Below are 19243 nucleotides of genomic sequence, written 5' to 3'. Positions count from 1 at the left end.
AAGGGAAGTTTGACAAATGGCTACCTTGGAGATTCATTAAAAATATTTGAGGTTAAGTATGATCATTTCGTTTTGTTTTTTTTAATATAATAATACATAAGCTTTGATTAAACATTAAATTCATTAAATAATGAAAATAATGCTTTTATTTCACTATTAATATACATATGATAACATAATATCCAAAATTTTTCATCTCAAATCGCATTTAACAATATATGACATCAGAGAGCATTTGATCACAAAGTAAGCTTTAAAAAAGCTCTTTTAAAATTATGTACATCGTACAATTTTAACTTAATTATCCTTAAAATAAAATTCAACAATATTTTACAATTATAAATATACATATATACAAGATTTATAATTATAATAGTAAAAAAAAAAAGTATTTCGTTTTTATTCACTATTAATGCTTATTATAATATAAAGACAAATTTTAAATTAAAATATATATATTCTAAAAATGAAAATTAACTAACTGGTAGCCATTCTCGATGGTCTACCAAATCCTCGAGTTCCATCAGGTCCAGACGGTAATCTTGTGACATTTTCCGGAAGATGAGTGACAACAATTCCACTATTGCTTCTCGGTCGGAAATATCCAGTTTCCGAACTCGATGAACAAGATGACAATCTTCTTGTTCCCATTTCGTATCCAGAATCACGACTACATGCCGATAATCGTCGAAGAAATGGTCCACAATCACCAGAACCACGTCTCGTTGGACTAAAACAACCACCGCTACAATCTGATCCCGATGAACCACCACCACCAGCCGAGCCGGAACAACATGAAAATCGTCTCGTTGGCTGATAATATCCAGGTGGATAAACCGCATGAAAATAACCAGTCTCCGAACTTGATGAACACGATGAAAATCTTCTTCCAAAATTACCTGATTCCGAACCCGATCCTGAACACGAGGATAGACGTCGTAAAAGTAATCCATTATCTGGACCACCGGACATTGAGCACGATGAAAGTCTTCGTGGCATCCAAGCTTCCGGTGACGGTGGACCAGCTGAAATTTTTGTGCAAGGTAAAATAATTAATTTAATAAATAATTAAATTTTTTTAAATTAACAATTAATAATAAATTTAATAATATAATAATATTTTAATAAAAAAATTTTGAAAAAATTAATGCAATTGAAAGAATTATAATTAATTTAATAAATAATTAAATTTTTTTAATTAACAATTAATAATAAATTTAATAATATAATAATATTCAATATTTTAATAATAAATTTTTGAAAAAATTAATGCAATTAAGAATCAGGAAAATGGAAAAAAAAGAGAATAAAATTCTTTGATTTGAAAAATAATTGTAAATTATTTTCTTACGCTGATAGGGATGACCGGTGAAAACATGATAAATTGGATGATTATAAATTTGTCTACGATGCCTCGATTTCCCTTCATCATTCTCAGAACCGCTCGCGCAACTTGAGGAATTATAATTTTCCTCGCGAGAAACCCTCGTTACAGGATTCTTTTTAGACGATTGTTGCTTCCTCTTCTTATCAACTGGCTGTTGAAGAGCATAAATCTTCGCTTCACCTAAAGGCATTTGCAAAGCCATTCTCGCTGAGGCCGAATCAATAAATTCAATCATTGCACATTCTTCACTCGATGCTAAATCTGGTCTCTTTGCAATTGCCTGCCTCACCTAATCAAAATTAAAATTAAAATTTAATATATAAATTTTTTACATTTTAATAAATTTTAATTTATAAATTATAAATTTATAAATTTATAAATCATAAATTATAAATTAAAAATTATAAATTATAAATTAAAAATTAAAAATTAAAAATTAAAAATTAAAAATTAAAAATTAAAAATTAAAAATTATAATTAATTATAAAGAAATAATAGATAATTATCTAATTGTAAAAATTGTTTATATTTTTCTAATGGAAAAAAATTTACCTCTGCAGGCGCAGGATGACCGGGTCGAAGAACACGTATCAAAGCGATCTCGCCACAAGTTTTGAAGAGTTCCGCAACAGTTTCGACAGACAATTTTTCAATGGGTAACCTTGCCGCGAGAACAGTTCTGGAAGGAGTTGTCTGATCGAAAGGCGGTAGAGGATCAATTCTTCGTAGCTTGGTACCGAGCTCGTTTACCTCGAGCTTTTTTGACCTCGCAAGAGCAGCGCCCACCACTCTCCAATCTCGACTAAGGTGCTTGACCCTCTTGAAACTAGAGATCAATTTTAGAGACACGTAACCTTCCTTATTACGTTTCACGTGTTTCAATAAAAATGCATCCTTAACAATATTTTCATTTGAAAAATAAAATTCCACCTGAGCACAAATTTTATCAGCCAATTCATCATTTGGTGGGACAAAATCTTCATCTGCCTTTTCTTTTGCAATCTAGGTATTTGGAAAAAAAAATTAATTTAAAAAAAATAGTATTAAAATAATGATTTAATGTTTTTTAAAAAAAAATGTTCTATTTTATTATATAGTAATTTAACTAGAACATGGTTTACAAGACTTTCATTAAGAATAAGTAATTTATGCAATGTTCTAACATCTTTATTACAACGATGCTTTAAATGGTAGAATTGTTAAATGAACAATTAAAGTATTTTACACCTCCATAAGCTCGTAATTCATTTGCAACTGTATATATATTGTGAATGGAACACTCGTATCAATGACATACATTAAATGTAGCAATTTTATTACTATTCGTCATCGTGATGATTTCAAGAGATAAAATTACAAATGCGGCCGTAAATAGATTTCGTATCGGTAAAGAAAATTCAATTTTTTTGCAGGATATTTTTTTAAATGACCTCATTTTAATAGACTTAAATCATTTAAAGCCGTGTGTAATTGGTTGTTTATCGCATAAAACTTGTTTATTTTGAAAAAATAGTTTTTCTATTTATTTGGTCCTCAATAAAGTCAGAAAAAAAAATAATTTATAATAACAAACTGAGAGAAAAAAAAATTAATATCTATATAAATAATTGAAAATATTTTTCAAAATATGATTGAATTTTTTTAGAACTTTCTACTAATTTCAACAGGGGGAAAATTTTACTGACAAATGGAAAAAAACGTTTATATTCTGACGTTTTTAATATACATTGTTCTTGCATAAGTGGTTAAGTAGGAACAATTTCCGTTGGGATAATTATGCAACGTTTCATAATTCTAGTTCATTTATTATGATTGCCAGAATCAAATCGCAAGAATATCAATTTTCCTTTCCTACAAACTTTCTATTCAAATTTTCCATTTTCAAATTTACTGACTGAATAATTTTAATTATCTAAATATAATTTTTGAATTTTTTTTATAAAATTTAATTTCTTTTAGTATAATTTATATATGGGGAAAAAAAAAATCTTATCTGTTACCTGAGTTTCTGTTTCCCTCGGTACAATATCATCAAATGAATCAGCGCCAGAATCGTGATCACTGATTTTATTTTGTATTTTTTGCAGATTAATCTCGTTTCCAAGTTTTCTGTCACAATCGGAACTGCCGCTATCGGATAAATCGGCATCTTCGCCCTTTGAGCCTCGACGATCAAATGAAAGACTCACATCGCTATCAACTGACGAAATACTGTCCCTTGTATCGGATTTTTTCATCGGCGGTGGTAAAAATGACAAATTTCCCAATTTGTCCTCTAATTCCTGTTGCACTTCCAATTCTTCCATGATTGAAAAAAAAAAATTCTTCTTTCAAAAATCAAAACATTCGGGTATGTACACTATTTTCTATTTATCACAGAATTTATTTATTTTAAATTTAAGATTAATGAAAACAATTAAAATAAATGCGAAAAAATATCACAATATATTCTATTGTTTCTATAAAATTTTTTTTAAAAAAAGTGATTTAATCACAAAATTCTGTATTTTTCCTGTAAAAATGTCTTTTCCTCAATTTGCAACATTTGGATTTTTTTTTAAATGAAGGTTCGACACTTTTGTATTTTAGTGACACTGTCAGTTTAACTGGTAAATAACACTGGTCATATAATTAAAGTGAGAGGCAAAGGAAGGGTCCTTCGAATAGAAAGAGAAACGAAATTGCATTCGTGAAGCTCCAAATCGACGCTCTTTTCTGGTACCTGGTTCACCGGTTTTTTGTGAAAGATAAATAATAATAATAATAATAATAATAATAATAAAAAAAAGGAAGTTGCGCGATTCGTGACAGTTCGAAGAATAGTGGCCTTCTGAAAGGCCCGCGATCTTGTTTAAATACTTTCGCCGGGCGAGCAGGTGGTACGCATGCGCGATGCTTTACCTCGAAGGTAAAGCTCGTCGTCGGAGACCTCCCCTGAGGTCGTGACCTTGCTTGAATGCCGGTCAAGAGTGCGACTCGATCATTCCTCCAGGGTCGCCATTCAGTTCCATGTCCCCTCTGTGAGAGACTCCTTATAACCCTTATAAACTAAAGTAATACTCATTTAATTTAAAGTCCCTCCGCTTCTTCTTCTTCTTCTTCTTCTTTTTTTCTTCTTTAATCTCTTGTTTGTTGTTCATTCTTCAAAACCCGGTAATTTTCGATCAACTTCTTACATTTTTTTTCTCCTTTTTAATTCTATAATAATTTTTATTTTCTTGAAAAAATCCAAACAAAATTGTCGACAATTTATTTTTCTTGCAAAATATTTTTTGCATCAAGATCATGAATTTTCACATAAACAGAATTTTTTTTTTTAAACGAATTTTTACTTAACAAAATTGAACAGAATTTCAAGTGATTCGAATTCGAATAAAAATTCGGTGAATTGGAAAATAAGGATTTACAAATTCAAATCACTTTAAATTCTGTTCAATTAGAATTTGGCTAAATTAATATTCGGTTGAACTGGGTTTTTTTTTTTTTAATAAAAAATTGTTAAATAAAAATTCGGTACCTTAAAATTTAAAATACTTAAAATCTACTATTTTGTTGTGAATTTATTAATTTTTTTGATTATAATAATTTTGAAAATTTTTTTGATAAATAATTCAAAATGAATTATTTAAAAAATAATAGAATATTTATTCAAATGATTTAGAATTGGAAAAGAATTTAGATTTTAGAATTAAAAAAAAAAATGAATTTAACAAGTACATAAGATTTTAATTTTAAGTTGGAAAAAAAAAAATTTCCATTTTTTACCTTTCGTTTAATTTTTTTATTTAATCGATGGTTTTTGATCCAGTCGTCATTTTTAATGTCAGTTTATTTTCTAGATTCCACGCTATTTGCAAAGGAAATGAATCATCAATTTGATTTGCAAGATTTGTTCAGACACCTTTTCATTCGTCCCCTTCGAAATCATAAATTTCGTAATCGCTCTTCATATTTATGGTATAAGCAGTCAAAAGGTTTTGGCATATTCAAGGACATGCGACGTCTTATAACCTTGACATCTTTGTCAAAATTTTCCGCATTCAATGAAAATTTTTTAAATTTTCCCATTCTTAATTATATTATAATTTCAAAAAAAAATTAATTATTTAATTTATTATTAGTTCTTATTAATTTATAATTTATTATTAATTTTTACATTAATTATTAATTTATTATTAATTTATTTATTTTTAAAGTATTTTGTATAATAATGGAATTTGCAACAAGAATAATAATTAATTTACTATATATATATTTTTTTTTTAATAGAATAGCGGAAAGCTTTCTGTGAAATTATTATCTTTATTGAATTGAATTTTTTTTTCAGGTAAAACAACTTCGGAAGTAAGGTCAGTTACACTTGGATGATCTTGTCTTCTGTATGGACCTCGAATAAATTTTTGCGGAAAAGATGAACATATTCTTCCACTTTTACCGCCAATGTACGATGTCATGCGACAGGAAGAAGGACACCATAATACTGTCTCTTCTTGTTCGTGAAGAATATTTTCTTATATGCACACGCACAAGACTTCGCATCCGGACGCTACGAGAATATTAAGATATAGGTCAAGTGCGGCCGGTACCGCGTAAGGAATCATGCACTGGGGAAGGACAATTATATGTACTGGGCAATAGTCGAAGAAACACTTGCAAAGAAAATCAAATTAATCACTAATCCCTCCTCCCCCCTTTTTAAACAAGGTATCTATAGCCTTTTAAACTTTATTTAATTCTTCAATGGAATTTTTAAATGTTTTATTGACTCTATCGATTATTTAATATTCCTGCAAAAAATTTGTTTTTTTATTCATTAATTTTTTGTTATTTTAATCAAAAATATTTGAGTATTTATTTAATTGATGAGAATTTTTTTTTCCAATTTCCAAAGTGAATAAAATTTACTATTATCTCTAATATATATTCACATATTGGAATTTTTTTCATAAATCTTTTTTTTCACCTTTATAAAATTAATCGTCTATAAAGGTAATGAAGAAAAAAAAAATTCTCACGCTTTTGAATGAAGCGTTACAAAGATTTTAACTTTTACAAAAGATTCGGTCCATCGAATCTAGAGTTCAAAGGACTTGGAAATAAAATGTGTTTTTATTGTTAGTAAATTATTGAATCAACTTATTCATAAAATAGAAATTTGGAAAAAATGAAATAAATTATTTCTAAATTTAATTTTTTTCAAAAAAAAAAGTTTGGAATTTTTTGCGAACAATAAAATTAAAATAAAATTGAAAGTAGACCGAGAGTGATATAGTCGACGTATTTTAAGAGACTTTAATGCGCGAGTTGTTGTTGTATTTTTTTTTTAATACATTATCTACCTACGCAAAATAAAAGTGAATTTTTCTCTTGGGGAAATTTGTGCGATAAAATTTTTTTGAGTCATACCATTGCGACTAATCCAATTATACTCGATCCATCTTTTCTTGTGTTTGATCAGTTTAACTTGACCTAAAAGATTTTATATATATATATATATATATATATATATATATACATTTTTCTCGAGGCATGGCATTGAATCAATGAAAAATCTAACACAAAAAAATAAAAGATTTACTACCTCGTAAACTACAACGCTTTGATTTTTTGCAATGTTAAAAATTCATTTCTTAGACTCTATACAATATCTCTTCAATATTCTTTATTTATCAGGCTTATTTTTTATTGAAAAAGTCTGTAAAAGATGAATTTTTTTTTTAAATTTTATTTATTAAATTAATTATTTAATTTTTATTTTCTATATTGTAATTTTTAATTCACATTTTGAATAAAATGATTAATGTAAATCTTGATAATAATAATAACAACTTATGTTACAAAATTAATATCTTTCAATCTAATATTTTTATTTTAAATTGTGAACAGTGGCAGGCCGTTGCTAATATTTCCAAGGAGATTTTGTTGCCCTGGGCAATCATCAGAATACTTTCAAGGACCTACCCTCAGGGCATTAGATGGGTTTGTATTCTGTTTAATTAGAAATTTACATTTTATACAGAGTAAAATAAATTCATAGTAAATCTATTTTAGATTAATTACTATTAATTAAAACTAATTTGTCTGAAAGAAGAAACAATTATTTAATTAAATGAAAATATTGAAAAAAAAGTATTTTTCAAAATGAAAATACAATTTTTAAAATGTACTAATATTTTAATTAATTAAATTTGCAACCTTAATAGAATATTTTGAAAAATTTTACTTTTTATAAAAATTGTTTAAATACAAAAATTTGTATTTTTTTTCTCATTTAGGTGAAGAGGAAAAAAAAAATGGGAAGTGGTTTGCAACGTAATTAGATGAACAGGATTGTTTACAGTACAATAATTCTCGATTTCATGAAAATTCAATTGACTGCACGTTTACACGCTCTGAAGGTTACGGCTGTCAAGTCATTAGATCCTGGTCTACGGGATTGATCTTTAACGCGCTTAGAAATGATGTTTCGCTAAAATACTACCAATCCCCTCTCTATTAATATGTGAGTAATGAGAAATTTTCTTACAAATTATTTTTTTTTTTTTCTAAGAGGGAATTGTTTTCCCGTTTAAATAGATGTTTCACCTCATCTTCTTTTTTTCTTGGATCTATATATCTTATTGCAACTTATATCATCGTGTAACGGAGTTGTTTTTTTAATCCTCACTTATCGAATGAGATCTCGTAGCTATTTTAGCTTTTTATTAATTTAGTTTAAATTAGAAATTTACTTAATTTCTGGAAAAAAAATTAGATTTTATTAATTAATTATTAAAAAAGAAATTTAAAAAAACAATAAATAGATAAAGAAAGTTGGCGCTTTTTTTTATATTTTCGCTAGAAAAAAAATTAAAATAATCCAGTTTATATATGTAATTAAGGGTCGTGTCTTTTACTTAATTTTTTTGGATTACTTTTTTCGCTTGTGATTATTATACCGACATGCGGTTATGTTCGCATAATAAATTGTGAACATGAATATACTTATTCACAATCGAGTAACTCGTCAGTAAAATTATCTCGTTTCTGGTTTCCTTGAGAAATATCGAAGCGCATTATTTTTGGAGTGACCCTCGCATGCAGTATTAACTGAGATTTTTTTTTCATCGTTAAAAAATTTTCACATACTGGTGAAATTTAAAAAAAAAATTCCAAAGCCTTGATTCTAAAAAATCCTCTCTAAACGTTATTTTTTTTTTATTCATTTTCATTATGTCATTAGCGTGCGTCTATTATGAATCGGATCATAATTTTGATGCAATCGAAGATAAACGGTGAATAACATGACGTCTATATTTAAAATGCATAGAATCACGAACTCGTCTTCAATTTTCATTCATTTTATTATTATCATCATTTATTAAATATTCATTCCGTGAGAAACTGTTTCACTCGCACTTCGTAGAATTTGTTTACCAGCCTATTAGATAACTAGCGATTTGATTTTTTCTTTGTTTACGTCAATAAAATTCTAAGCATTTACTGTAAATTATGAACAATAAAAATGCACTATTTAAACACGTCGTTTTTTTTTAAAGTGAATAACAATATTTTTTTGTTACTCATCGCAAATGTAAACAAAAATTTTTATTCTATTTCACATTAAAGGAAAAAAAAAAATATTAAATTAAAATTGAAAAAAATTTTTTATTAAAATTTTATTTATACTCTCTGGGTTAATATTTGGTTTGCATTCACTTTTGCCAGAAATTCTTTCATTATTTAATTTAAAAAAAAACAAAGGAACTTTATTAAAAAAATTTTCTATGAATATTATTAGTTTCTTGCTATTACAACAAAATATTTTTCTATTTTTCTTGTTTTTTTTCTATTCATGCAGAATCTATTAAATGTAAATCTCTACCTCCAGATAATTTTTAATCAGACATTATGTTAATTTTTTTTTTTTTTTTTAGTCACGAGCATCACAAAATTATTGTTTGGTTTCGAACTAATTTTTCAAAATTTTCAACTTAAATAATTAATTAATAAAAAATTAATTTTAATAATTAATTTATAAAATAGTTAATATTAAACAAATAATAATTTTAAATAAAATATAATAAAAATTAAATACAGATAATAAATGAAGTAGTAATAAAACGGTAATGATTAGAGTGTATTGTAGAGAAAAAAAAATATAGTTCTTGTTTTAGAATCAGAAATCCTTCAACTCGGTATCCTGTAAGTATTTTATTACTTGCTGGTGTATAACGTTGTAGTTCAGTTAATGTATTTTAATGGTGTTAGTATACATGTTACAACAACATTAAAAGCTAAGTAAGCTGGTCGTGGTCCTTTATTATGGTCATGGTCATCTTGACGAATCTGAGTCAGCCCCAGTGACTCTCTATTTAAAAGAACCATCAGTCTTCCTTTCATCATATTCTATCCAGAAATGAAAACCTCTCTCGTTTTCTACATCAATATAAAGATCAATTACTTTTTTTTTTTACTAACTAAATCAAATAGACAAAATAATATTTGAATCTCAATTTGTAGAACTCATAAAATTTGTTTACAATTGACATTAAAATCAAAATTATACAGTCGCAATGAAAGTATTTTACGATTTAAAAATTTATAGTTTTAACTATATAATATATAATAATAAAAACTAATAATAATAATAATAATAATAAATTATAAAAAATAAAAATAGAATTTCAATTTAAATGATTGTTGGAATATAAATTATTTTTTCTATTTAAAGTCCCTAATAATAAAATAATTTTTTTCATGAATATTGAATACATAATTCAGAAAGATTATAAATGAAGAAAGGTTTATGTGACTTTGATTAGCTAATAATTTATGCAAATTAAATAAAATTTATATGTTATTCCTGTAACAACACGATGATATAATAATATTCATTACTTGTTTGATCAACAAAATTGAATCAATGTTTTTGTAATTGTAAAATCAGTATATATATCAATTCTACATCGATTTCCTGCCAATTGATCACGCAAGACGATCTGCAAAGAGGAGTAATAGTGAAAGTAAAATGTTACGCACGTGTGCACATATTGCTCACATATGCAAACAAAATTAATTTAATTCAAATTCGAAAAAAATAATTTTTTTCAAAAATTACTATTTTTTTAAAATTAATTCTAATTATAATCTAAAATTAATTTTTTATTATTTCTATCTAATTAATCTGATTTTTAAGGTTTCTAAACAAATTAAACAGATTTGACTGTAGTATTATTTTTTATTGTAAAATATTGGAATTTATTTTTAGCTGATTAAATTTTTTTTTTGCAAATATATTCGATTATATATTTTTAATTTATTTTTGAAATTATAATGAAAGAAGTTAAAAAAAGATTTTTATAGTTAATAAACTTGTATTATAAATAATAGTGACAAAAAAGGTATTTTCCAGTCTCGTTTACAGCATCAAAAAACTGTACATATGATAAAAATATATAAAAGCATTGCAAATTTACATGTTTTAAAAAGAAAATTTCCAATTTTTTTTAAAAAAGTAAATTGATAATTTGTTTCGAACAACTGGCAAGCTTATTTTGTGAATTAACATCGCCATTGTCTTCCGATAATGTTCTAAGCATTGTTAAGGCAACTTCAGATTGACGCACTGCTTCAATTAATTCATTTCGATTGTTTACATCATTAGTGCCATCGAGAAGTGTTCCCAGTCCAACTAAAATCCTAAATATTGCCTCCGGCTCTTGTAATCGTGGAATCATTGACAATATCACGTTCATTGCTCTCGTTTTGCCCGATGTATCGTTATGTTTATTTAATGCAACAGTTAAATTTAATACGTAAGTGGCTATTGAAACCTAAAAAAAAAAACCCCCAAATTAAAAAACCAATAAACATTTTGAATTTTTAATTCTACAATAATGAATATAAGGAAATTAGTTTTACTTGATTATTTTTGTTGCCTAGTGAGGGTAGATTTAACAAACACTTGAGAATTTCATCTCGATATTCAAGACCGAGTTTCTCTCCTTTTTTATGTGAGAACATATTCGCCAACAATCGAAAGCTGAGCATTTGATTCGATTGTAATGAATTGGCATTAATGTGTCGTCTTACAACTTCCATTAAATCCTCATTACATAATTCATCGTTAACTTCTTTTCGTAAAACGGCCAATCGTGCAATATCAAGAGCAGGAAACACTATATCGTTTGTCCAATCTAAAAGCCCTTTTAAAATATCTATTGATCCAGGAATTATAGAATCATTACCCGCGAGTTTTACCACTGATTCCAATTTATCATCCAATGCTTGATGCATACTGTCACGTTTTGCATTAAATTCACGCAATTTGTCTAAAAAAAAAATTTCGTTTCGTAATTTAAAATCAATTATTAATTATATTATTATTAATTGAAAAATTAATTATTAGTTGAAAAATGAAAAAAAGAGAGAGATAATCACCAAAAATCACTGTGAGATTCGCTTGCTCCAATTTTAAATAACTATCTCTAGGTATGTAGATAGTACCAACTGACGAATTAGAGGAACTGGCAATGGGAATTTTTTGTTCAGTACTCGGTGCATTTGACGTAGGAATGTATCTACTTCCCCCGGTAAATGGATCTGTATATTGAGCAGTTGTATTCAATACAGGCGCAGCTTGTGAATTTTTTACTATAAAATTAGCCACCTGGAGTAAAATTTTAAATTAAAAATATAAATAAAATATCAACAAATTATAAATATAAAAATGGCTTCGGATTATACGTTTTTTTCGCCTTTTTCCGACTTATTTTAATAATATTATTAGTTTTATTATTATTTTATTTTAAAAAGTATACCAAAATTTTAAATTGGAATAAATTGCTTCAAAAAATTTTTAATTTAATTTTTTGAAATTTTTTAATTTTTTTTTATAAATTTGTTATACTTAATTAAAATTTTGAAAATTATTCCAAATAAATTATCTTCATAGTATTCTTCTAGAATTATTCTTAAGGAATTAATACAATGAATTTAATTTCTAATAACATTAATTATTTAAAGTAAAATATTTATTAACTAATTAAATTTTAAAAAATCGTCTTTAGAAGGTAAATTGATTTTTTTGTGCCTTCAAGTCGATCTGAGGTCTGTAAAAAAGCAAAAAAATCAAATTAATTAATACCTGATCTAAAAATAATTGACTCAATTCATTATCGTGAATGAATTTTTGTGCAACATGCCAAGGATCCTGTCCAATATTATAGGGCAATTTTAATGGTGGCGAACCTTCTTCAATATCAACTGAAAATACATAATCGTACTCGATTCCATTGTAAAGTTGTTTTCCAGAAGTTGCAGCACTTCCTCCCGTTGCACCCATGACATCGCCAATTTTTTTCCACTGCTGCTGACCCGCTGACCAACTATAAACAACCACATTGCTCCCCTCTCTCACCATTTTTGTCTGACCATCTTTTCTCCCCGGTGTAAATAAAGCAGTTGAATCTGGTAATCTGAAAATTAATCAAAATTAATAATCAAACTAGCAAAATTAAACGCGCGCCAAATTAAGTATTTAATTGTTTGTTATAAAAAAAATTAAAGATTAATATTATCAATAATAATTTATTTTATTAGAATATTATTACATATTAAATGATAATAATGAAAATTATATGTTTACAGGCCTCGGATTATACGACTTTTTCCAATTTTTTTCAAAAATACGACTTTTATCGACTTATTTTAATAAAATGCGACATTTTTTTTACATATGAAAAAAAAATATAAATAAAATACATTTTTTAGTATAAAATGTAGATCTTCTTCAGATCTTCTTCAATTCAATTATTTAACAAATTTTGAACTAAAATGATTCTTCACTAAATTAATTATTTTTAATAATTTTAATGAAATACATCACAAATTCAATTATATCAAAATTATTTTTTCAATTAAAATTTTTATGAAATTTAACAATTGTTTATAATTTAAAAAAAAATATCACAATAAAATTGAATTATTTTTTAAAAATTTCAATTCAAAATAAACTAAAATTCAATTATTATAAGAAATTTTAATTCAAAATCAATTAAAATTCAATAATTATCAAAAATTTTCAATTTAAAAATTAATTATTTACCAAGTTTTCAATTTAAAATGAAATAAAATTCAATTATTTTCTAAAATTTCTATTCAAAATTAATTATTCAAATTTTCAATCAAAAATGAACTTAAATTGAATTATTATCCAAAATTTCAATTGAAAATCAATTATTTCCAAAATTTTCAATTCAAAATGAATTGAAATTCAATTATTTTCAAAAATTTCAATTCAAAGTCAACTAAAATTCAATTATTTTCAAAAATTTCAATTCACAATAAACTACAATTCAATTATTTTTCAAATTTCAACTGAAATTTAATTATTTTCAAAATTTTCAATCCTAAATCAACTAAAATTCAATTGTTTTAAAAATTTTCAATTTCAATTTAATTAGTTTCATAAATTTCAATTCAAAATCAACTAAAATTCAATTATTTTCCAAGTATTCAATTCAAAATAAACTAAAATTCAATTATTTTCTTAAAATTGTGGTTTTAAAATCAACTAATATTCAATTATTTTCAAAATTTTAATTAAAATTCAATTATTTCCCAAAAATTTTCAATTTAAAATCAAATAAAATTTCATTATTCTCAAAAATTTGAATTCAAAATTAATTGAATTTTCAATAATTTGAATTTAAAAGCATCTAAAATTTAATTATTTCTAAAATATTCCTTCGAAAATTTTTTTTTTTTGAAATTTAATAATTTCAATTATAACTCTAAGGAAATTCAATTATTTTTAACTATTTTAATAATATTCTTTGAAATTTCAACTATCTGAAACCATTTTTCAAATTATTGTATTTTGTCCGCATTTTCTAATAAATTTTTAGTGAAATCATTTAAAATTTTAATTAAAAATCACTTAAAGTTTTAATTAATTTCAAAAATCTCAATTTTAAATCTTTGAAAATTCAATTGAGTCGCCGGAAAGTAAAACCACACATAAAATTCTGACGGCCATGTTAATTCAATGGGAGTCAGAATTTTGTGTGGTTTTACTTTCCGGCGACTCAATTAAATTTAAAAAATGTTTTCCAAAAATTGTTTGATAAATTATTTTTAGTTCTGTAAAATTTAATAATTGTTTGAAAATTAACAATATCTTTTGAAATTTAATTATTTCTAAAAATTTCAACTTTAACCCTTCGAAAAGGATTATTATTAAAAAAAAAAAAATTTTTATTTAAAAATCTGTAAAATATTTTTGTTAAAATAAAAAACAAATCCACTTTTTTTTGGAATATAAATCGACTAAAACGACTTTTTTGTGTCTTTAAGTTGATTCGAGGCCTGTGTTTTTATAATTAATATTTAATAGGTATTCGTTGGCCCCTGGTACCTTAAAAATTAATTTTTAAAAATAAATTTTTTTCAAATTACTATCTTGTACGAAATTTTCTGGCGCATCTTTTTTCTTTTTTCTCATCATAAAGATTACTATTCAAAAAAAAAAAAAAAAACACGTGAAATCAGAAAAGGCCAACTTCAAATTAGGACAGAAGGACAGACCAAGCATTTTATTATTATATATATAAATTATTCGATATTATAATTTAATACTCACTCACTGATCTTAAGACCACCGAGTTCTTGTTGAGCGTTCAATTGAACACTCGCAACTTCCTCTTCGAATGTCTGTAAAACTTGAGCATCAGCCTGACGTTCTAAATTAGTGGAAAATATTCTCAGTACACCATCCGAAGCACCAGTGACAATATCGCCGTTTGGCAATATTTTTGAACTCCAAATTGATTGCGGTGGAAGATAAATAGTTTGTTTAATATTTGCCTTTTGCCAAATTCGTAAACTACGATCCTCGCCAGAGGTTGCAATTATTTCACCGCCTGGAGTTGCGGAAATACTGTAAATATAATTTGTATGACCATCATAGGTACCAAGGCATATACCTTGCGATGCATTCCAATGACGTACAGTTGCATCATTGGCACATGTTAAAAATTCATCGTCACTTATGCCAACAATATCACGAACACAATCAGTGTGACCTGTTAATTTATGTTTTATAATTCCATTTCTCGACCAAACAATGACTAATTTGTCGGCCGATCCTGTTATTATCATTAGGGCATTTTTTATATCTAATACACACCATACTGCCGCTGTATGACCAATAAATGTCACCTTTGGATTACTAACGTCATTTATATTCCATAATTTTGCTGTCATATCCCATGAACTAGAGAGAAAATGTCCCTTTTCTTCGCTTGCTCGTAAATTACATACCGTATTTTGATGAGCTTTAAATGTAAAAAATGGCTCATTTTCACCCGGTGTGTATAAACAAATATTCGAATCATTACTTCCCGTTATTATCACGCCCGAGGTATATTTTTCCGTTGATTCTAAAATGCAGACAGAACTTACAAAATTGTTGTGTCCTTTTAAAACAGCGGCCTCGACATAGGTTTTTCCATCTCTGAAATTTGATATTTTTATTTTATTTTCAAAAAATGAATTAATTATATTATTAAACATACCCGCTTGGTTTCCAAATACGTGCAGTTTTGTCCCTGGAGGCTGATAGAATATTTCCATCTTTAGTAACTGTCAAAGATCGAACATCCAATTTATGTCCAACAAGCGTACAGCTTAATTTATATTGTGTTTCAGACATAATGAGTAATTAAATAAATTAGAAATATTCCTTATTTTTATAATTTTTGGTCACCAAAAGGAGGTTATGGTTTCCGAATAATGACTGTGCTCCTATGATAATTCAGGAACTCCATCTCACGGATTCTATAACGCACTAATGTGTAAATTCGGTAAATTGACTTTTTGTCACCATTTCCCATCATTACAAAATTGTTATAATTTATCAATTCAAAGGTGTGCAAGTGTTAAAAAAAAAAAAGTTTATAATATCTAATTTTCCACGAATAAGTGAATAATTCGTTAATAAATATTAAAGGAGACAAAAAACAAAAGTGATTATTAATTTTTTTGATTACATTTTTTAGACATGTACACCAGGTTGTTAGATCGTACTCAAGATCAATAAAATTAAGTAAACAATTTTGTTTTTAGATCTACTTAACGGTGGGTTTTCCTTTTTTTTCTATTCCTAACCTCATTCTTTTTGATCGAATGCGGAATGCCTTTTTAAGTTTCTAATTTTTCAATTTAGAATTGAAACGTCATCACTGTGGTAATAAATTTTTTTGGAATAAAATGGAAAGTGAAAAAAATTCACCAGTGGAAGATAAAGATGTTAATGAATCTTTAGATTCAGTGCAGGAAGAAAATGCATTAGTTGAAAAAGCAACTGAAGCAACTGAAGAAATTGGCGATGATTATGGATGTGAGCACTATAAACGAAAATCAAAATTTGTGGTAATTATTGATTTTTGTAAATTATTTTTCATAATTTTTGTTTCAATTTTAATAAATTGTTTTTTCTTTCTTTTTTTACAGACACCATGTTGTAATAAAGTTTATACATGTCGATTTTGTCACGATGAACAGGAAACGCATACTGTTAAAAGAAAAGAGGTCACTGAATTAATTTGCGTTTTATGTGATACTCGTCAACCAGTGCAGGCCACATGCCAAAAATGTCACTGTCGTTTTGGCAAATACACCTGCCTTGAATGCAACCTGTTTGATGATGTTGATAAAAAACAATATCATTGTAATGGTTGCGGTATATGTAGACTTGGAGGTCGTGATAGATTTTTCCATTGTGCCAAGTGTAACATGTGTTTACCTGTGGAACTGCAAAATGGACACAAGGTCAATATTTTATCAATATTTGCCATAAAAATGCATTAAAAAACAAAAAGAAAATGTTATTTTTAAGATTTTAAATTTTTATAAATCAGTTTACGAATTTTTCTTTCAAGTAGAATATTTTTTTTTTTGGAAAATTAATTTAATTGAAATTTTTTTTTTTCAGTGTGTGGAAAATGTATCGCACTCGAATTGTCCCGTTTGTTTAGATTTTATTCATACAAGTCGTATTCCATGTCATATACCAACTTGTGGACATTTACTTCATGGAATTTGTTTTCAAGATCTTCTTCATTCGGGACATTATGCTTGTCCAACTTGTCAAACTTCGCTTCTCGATATGACTGAATTGTGGCGATTTTTGGATAGCGAAGTAATTCTCACTCCAATGCCACCTGAATATGAAGATATAATGGTTGAAATTCTCTGCAAGGACTGTCATAAAGTAAAAATTTTTCATTTAATCGGTACAATTGAGAAAATTTTCATAAATTTACTTTTATTTTGATAATTTTTTTTCTATTTTAAGGAATCAACTGTTAAATTTCACATAGTTGGCCTAAAATGTCTAAGATGTGGAAGTTATAATACTTGCAGAATTAAGGAAACTTCCGGTTTGTGTGAGTAAAACGCAAATCGTTATTGTGAATATTAAATTTAATTAAAAAGAAAATTTAAAAAAAAAAATATTAACTATTAAATAGTAATAATAAATTAGAAGTTATATTTAAATAATTTTTCAGGTAACAATCAAGCAGGTGAAGTCGCGAGCGGAAGCGGTGAAGCTGATCATTGATAAAAAAAAAAAATGATGAATGGCGAAATCATTAATTTGAATTCGAAAAAAAAACATTCCAAGGTTAAAAATCACATTATTTATGATAGTGTGATATTTTGGTAATATTTTCCTTTTTTTAGATAAGTATTCAAAGTAGACAATTTTATTCTCATATCACACGTAGATTGATTTCAATTAAGAAATTGTAATATATATATATACATATAGGTTTTTAGATTTTTTAAATTAGTCAATAATTAGGATCTATTAATGGTTTTTCAACAATTTTTTTTTTTGCCAAACTAAAAAAGAAGTTTAAAAATTTTCTTCAATTATAAATACCAACGATCTCTAATTTTACTTTTTTTAGTTAATAGTAAATCATTTAAATTTTGTTATTTTATCCTTTTCTATAGATTATTTTTTAGCATTTAATACTTGTTTTTTTTTTTAATTATCTTTCACAATTTCTAATTTTAGTTACTTTTTACAATTTTAACTTTCAAAATCCTTTATAATTTGTACTTTTTTAAATACTTTTTTTTTCTAATTAAAAGGAATTATTATTAACTGATTTTAATTTCCGAAAGTATTGTATTTTAAGACAAGTCGTTTATCAAAAAAAAAAAGGTTTGTTAATTGTTTTTAATATTCTAGATATAATTAATAATTAGAAGAGATATTGCAATTGTTTGTTAAAAAAAAAATATGAAAGATTTTCTCGTTTTTTCCAATGAAGCTTTTAAAAGACATTTTTCTTGATCATTGATCAAAAATAGGTTAATAGTTAAAAAATAAAATTTTTGAAATATTGTTCTTTACTAGATTATTATTATTATTATATAATGCTATTAAATTGTATAAGTTTTATAATTTATAAAAATTTGACCAATTTTCGCTCGTTGAAAATTTTGTTACCGTATGAAAATAATTATAATGGTAAAAAAAATATATATATATATTTCAATATAATTTTATTAGTTTAGAAATTTTTATAAATGATTTTATCAATCATAAACAAAAAAAAAAAAATTCATCATTCCATATTAGAAAAATATCTTAAATAAAATTTTAATTTAAAATAATTCCAATAAATGTAATAATTATATATATATATATAAATGTAATTCATTCCGTAATTGTGTCTTCGTTTTAGTGTCGACTGAAATTTTATTCATGCTGTGTTACTCGATATATATTAAATAAAATTTGCACTTTGTGATCAGTAAATGTTTTTTTTTTTTTTCATTGAAAATAAAATTACATAA

At 25.8% G+C, this 19243-nt stretch overlaps 3 protein-coding genes across 4 annotated transcripts; 1 reads left to right on the top strand and 2 right to left on the bottom strand.

The window, feature by feature from the left end:
* Positions 1-102: 102 nt before the first annotated feature.
* Positions 103-3693, bottom strand: LOC127282427 (la-related protein 6). The gene is made up of 4 exons (XM_051306662.1): positions 3388-3693; positions 1940-2389; positions 1352-1676; positions 103-1025 (listed from the first exon to the last, which is right to left on the bottom strand). The coding sequence occupies exons 1-4, from the start codon at positions 3691-3693 to the stop codon at positions 478-480; spliced, it is 1629 nt and encodes a 542-aa protein (XP_051162619.1). The 3' UTR covers positions 103-477.
* LOC127282430 (RING finger and CHY zinc finger domain-containing protein 1) lies at positions 3616-19205 on the top strand. Of its 2 annotated transcripts, XM_051306668.1 has the most exons (9): positions 3616-3737; positions 5715-6091; positions 7274-7366; positions 7663-7889; positions 16596-16801; positions 16883-17200; positions 17364-17642; positions 17727-17817; positions 17941-19205. In XM_051306668.1, the coding sequence occupies exons 5-9, from the start codon at positions 16640-16642 to the stop codon at positions 17991-17993; spliced, it is 903 nt and encodes a 300-aa protein (XP_051162625.1). In that variant the 5' UTR covers positions 3616-3737; positions 5715-6091; positions 7274-7366; positions 7663-7889; positions 16596-16639; the 3' UTR covers positions 17994-19205. The 2 variants fall into 2 exon arrangements, with proteins under 2 accessions (XP_051162625.1, XP_051162624.1); XM_051306667.1 differs by lacking the exons at positions 3616-3737; positions 5715-6091; positions 7274-7366; positions 7663-7889 and adding an exon at positions 16276-16507.
* On the bottom strand, positions 10588-16202 carry LOC127282425 (phospholipase A-2-activating protein). The gene is made up of 6 exons (XM_051306660.1): positions 15946-16202; positions 15012-15884; positions 12516-12846; positions 11810-12038; positions 11291-11700; positions 10588-11202 (listed from the first exon to the last, which is right to left on the bottom strand). Exons 1-6 carry the CDS (start codon positions 16080-16082, stop codon positions 10876-10878), a joined length of 2307 nt encoding a protein of 768 aa, XP_051162617.1. The 5' UTR covers positions 16083-16202; the 3' UTR covers positions 10588-10875.
* Positions 19206-19243: the final 38 nt, after the last annotated feature.

Source organism: Leptopilina boulardi, unplaced genomic scaffold (genome assembly GCF_019393585.1).
Source record: "Leptopilina boulardi isolate dan_hultmark-lab unplaced genomic scaffold, ZJU_Lbou_2.1 LbouV2_30, whole genome shotgun sequence".
In the NCBI taxonomy this organism is placed as follows: Eukaryota; Metazoa; Arthropoda; class Insecta; order Hymenoptera; family Figitidae; genus Leptopilina; species Leptopilina boulardi.
The sequence above is the reverse complement of the archived record's forward strand: the minus strand, read 5'-3'. Positions and strand labels throughout refer to the sequence as shown.

Excerpts from the sequence above, each read along its gene's own strand:
- LOC127282427 (XM_051306662.1), bottom strand. The coding sequence starts at position 3,693 with ATGGAAGAATTGGAAGTGCAACAGGAATTAGAGGACAAATTGGGAAAT. Across the intron at positions 2,390-3,387 it reads CGAGGGAAACAGAAACTCAG|ATTGCAAAAGAAAAGGCAGA; the intron begins GTAACAGATAAG and ends CCAAATACCTAG. Across the intron at positions 1,026-1,351 it reads CACCGGTCATCCCTATCAGC|CTGGTCCACCGTCACCGGAA; the intron begins GTAAGAAAATAA and ends CAAAAATTTCAG.
- LOC127282430 (XM_051306668.1), top strand. The coding sequence starts at position 16,640 with ATGGAAAGTGAAAAAAATTCACCAGTGGAAGATAAAGATGTTAATGAA. Across the intron at positions 16,802-16,882 it reads AACGAAAATCAAAATTTGTG|ACACCATGTTGTAATAAAGT; the intron begins GTAATTATTGAT and ends CTTTTTTTACAG. Across the intron at positions 17,818-17,940 it reads TAAGGAAACTTCCGGTTTGT|GTAACAATCAAGCAGGTGAA; the intron begins GTGAGTAAAACG and ends ATAATTTTTCAG.
- LOC127282425 (XM_051306660.1), bottom strand. The coding sequence starts at position 16,082 with ATGTCTGAAACACAATATAAATTAAGCTGTACGCTTGTTGGACATAAA. Across the intron at positions 12,847-15,011 it reads GGTGGTCTTAAGATCAGTGA|ATTACCAGATTCAACTGCTT; the intron begins GTGAGTATTAAA and ends ATTAATTTTCAG. Across the intron at positions 12,039-12,515 it reads GTCAATTATTTTTAGATCAG|GTGGCTAATTTTATAGTAAA; the intron begins GTATTAATTAAT and ends ATTTTACTCCAG.